General features: G+C 53.4%; 1 protein-coding gene across 1 annotated transcript in view; it reads left to right on the forward strand.

The window, feature by feature from the left end:
* The window catches only part of GUITHDRAFT_148091 (hypothetical protein), a gene marked incomplete at both ends in the record, with an annotated part of 8,853 nt that extends 7,536 nt beyond the window's left edge, over positions 1–1,317 (forward strand). Inside the window, 2 exons of the mRNA XM_005820106.1 lie at positions 332–1,022; positions 1,069–1,317. Coding sequence (XP_005820163.1) covers positions 332–1,022; positions 1,069–1,317 — 940 coding nt within the window. The remainder of the gene's footprint in view (positions 1–331; positions 1,023–1,068) is intronic.
* Between the last annotated feature and the right edge of the window lie 856 nt (positions 1,318–2,173).

Genomic DNA, 2,173 nt, shown 5'->3' on the forward strand with positions numbered 1-2,173 from the left:
CCTCCTCCTCCTCCTCCTCCTCCTCCTCCTCCTCCTCCTCCTCCTCCTCCTCCTCCTCCTCCCTTCCTCCTCCTCCTCCTCCGTCCTCCTCCTCCTCCTCCTCCTCCTCCTCCTCCTCCTCCTCCTCCTCCTCCTCCTCCTCCTCCTCCTCCTCCTCCTCCTCCTCCTCCTCTCCTCCTCCTCCTCGTGGTGGTGGTAGTTGTGGTGGTGGTGATGATGACGATGTTGTTGTTGTTGTTGTTGTCGAGGTTATTGCTGAGGTTGAGGATTTCTGAAACTAAGAGCTCTCTTCTCTCTTCCTCGCTCTGACATTCTTCTCTGCCACGAGCAGGAAGGACGGCAAGCTCTGTGTCAGCAAGAAGAACGAACAGCAGCAGGAGCTTGTCACAGAATACCAGAAGATAGTCCAGATCACAGCACAGGACATCATGAAAAGGCTCGACCTTCCCGTCGCTCTACTCTCCACTAGCATGCTGGCTCCGATCGTCTCTGCCAGGAAGGATGTGGGAAATCCTGTCGTTCACTCTTCTCCTACGCTCCCTGCTCCTCCCTCCACCTCTCCTCCTGCTGCTCCGAAGGTGAAGGCGGGCGGTGAAGAGGAGGGAGGGAGGAGGGAGGAGCAGCGGGAGGCCGCTGCCGTCGCCCAGGCTGCTCCGGAGGGGAGGAAGTGGGCGGAGGGAGAGGACGAGAGGATGGGGAACGCGGAGAAGGAGGTGGAGAATCGCAGGCTAGACCATACCAAAGTTGCTGACGTCATCGCCAAGTTCCGAGAGTCTTCGGAGACGCTGGAGGAAACTGACGAAGAGACGGAGAGGCCGCTGGGGGAAGACGCTGTCAGCGAGCTCCTGGTGCAGGACAGGAACTTCGATGCTGCTTCCAACAATGAGATGGAGGAGTCGGACGACGACACTAGGAGGTCGTCCATGCTGGAGGAGCAGGGGGAGGCCGGGAGGATAGACAACGTAGAGTCTCCAGCGTTGAACAGCATGACGGACTTCGATGGCATGCAGGACACGCAGGATGTATGCTCTCATGCTCTGATGGTCTGACGGCTGACTGTGCTCGCAGGGGTCGGACAAGCGGGATGATGGGTCGAGCAAGACGATGGTGGTGGAGGATGCGGACGAGGTGGTGGAGGAGAAGGAGGAGGAGGAGGAGGGAGGAGAGGATGGAGAGGGAACAGAAAAAGACGGTCAGATCGAGCTGTTTGGACCCGACGAGAACCCGAACAGTCCGGTGCAAACCAACTTATCAAAGTCGGAGTTGCACACCAGCGATGATGGCTTCGTTCACTCGCCAATCGAGGTTGTGAAGTGACGAGATGTTCTGTTTGATGAGAAGAGATGAGAAGAGAAGAGATGTGATGAGATGTGATGTGATGTGATCAGTGCGATTAGCGGTGCTCGTTGTCTTTTGTTGTCTGATCGTGCGATCATTTGAGTTTTTCAACCTTTCCTCACTTCCGTCGTCCCGCTGTTCCTCAACTCCATTCTTCTACCTACCTGGTCTTCCCTTCACTTCCTTTCTCTTCCCTTCACTTCCTTTCTCTTCCCTTCACTTCTGCATTCTTGGCATCATTCCTCCTGTCTTTGTTCTCTTGCTCGTCTTGCCGTACAAACTTGTGGAGATCGAGATTGTTCGCCTTAGACTCTCATTGCACTTTTTTTCCATAATCCGCATTCTCACATCTTCACTTATTCTTGTGATGTTCACCCACTCGCTGACTTGATCGTCAAGGTGGGAGAAAGTACAACAGAAACTGTTGAGATGAAGAAGATGCCGAGTGGGAGGTCGCCCATGAGGCTGAAAAGTCCAAAACCTCAGAACGAGCAAGTCAAGTGGTTCAAGGGTGAAGGAAGGCAGATCACGGTAAGATGATGATGATGATGATGATGATGATGATGATGATGATGATGATGATTGAGCTGATGATGACGACAACAATGATGGCGAGGATGATGATGATTCACCTCCCTGTCTTATTCATCTCCTGACTATCGTCTTTGTATCAGCAATCTCTCAACAATTCAACAAGGAGAAAATTTCGAGTATTCGCCCAAGCTGACAAAGTGAAAGGATCCGATATCAACCCAGCCCAGTGAGAATTTTCTTCCTCCTTCCCTTCCCCTCCTTCCCCTATCCCCAACACACTCCTGAACTCCCTCCCCTCTCT

The sequence above is a fragment of the Guillardia theta genome (assembly GCF_000315625.1).
Source record: "Guillardia theta CCMP2712 unplaced genomic scaffold GUITHscaffold_190, whole genome shotgun sequence".
Classification (NCBI taxonomy): Eukaryota; class Cryptophyceae; order Pyrenomonadales; family Geminigeraceae; genus Guillardia; species Guillardia theta.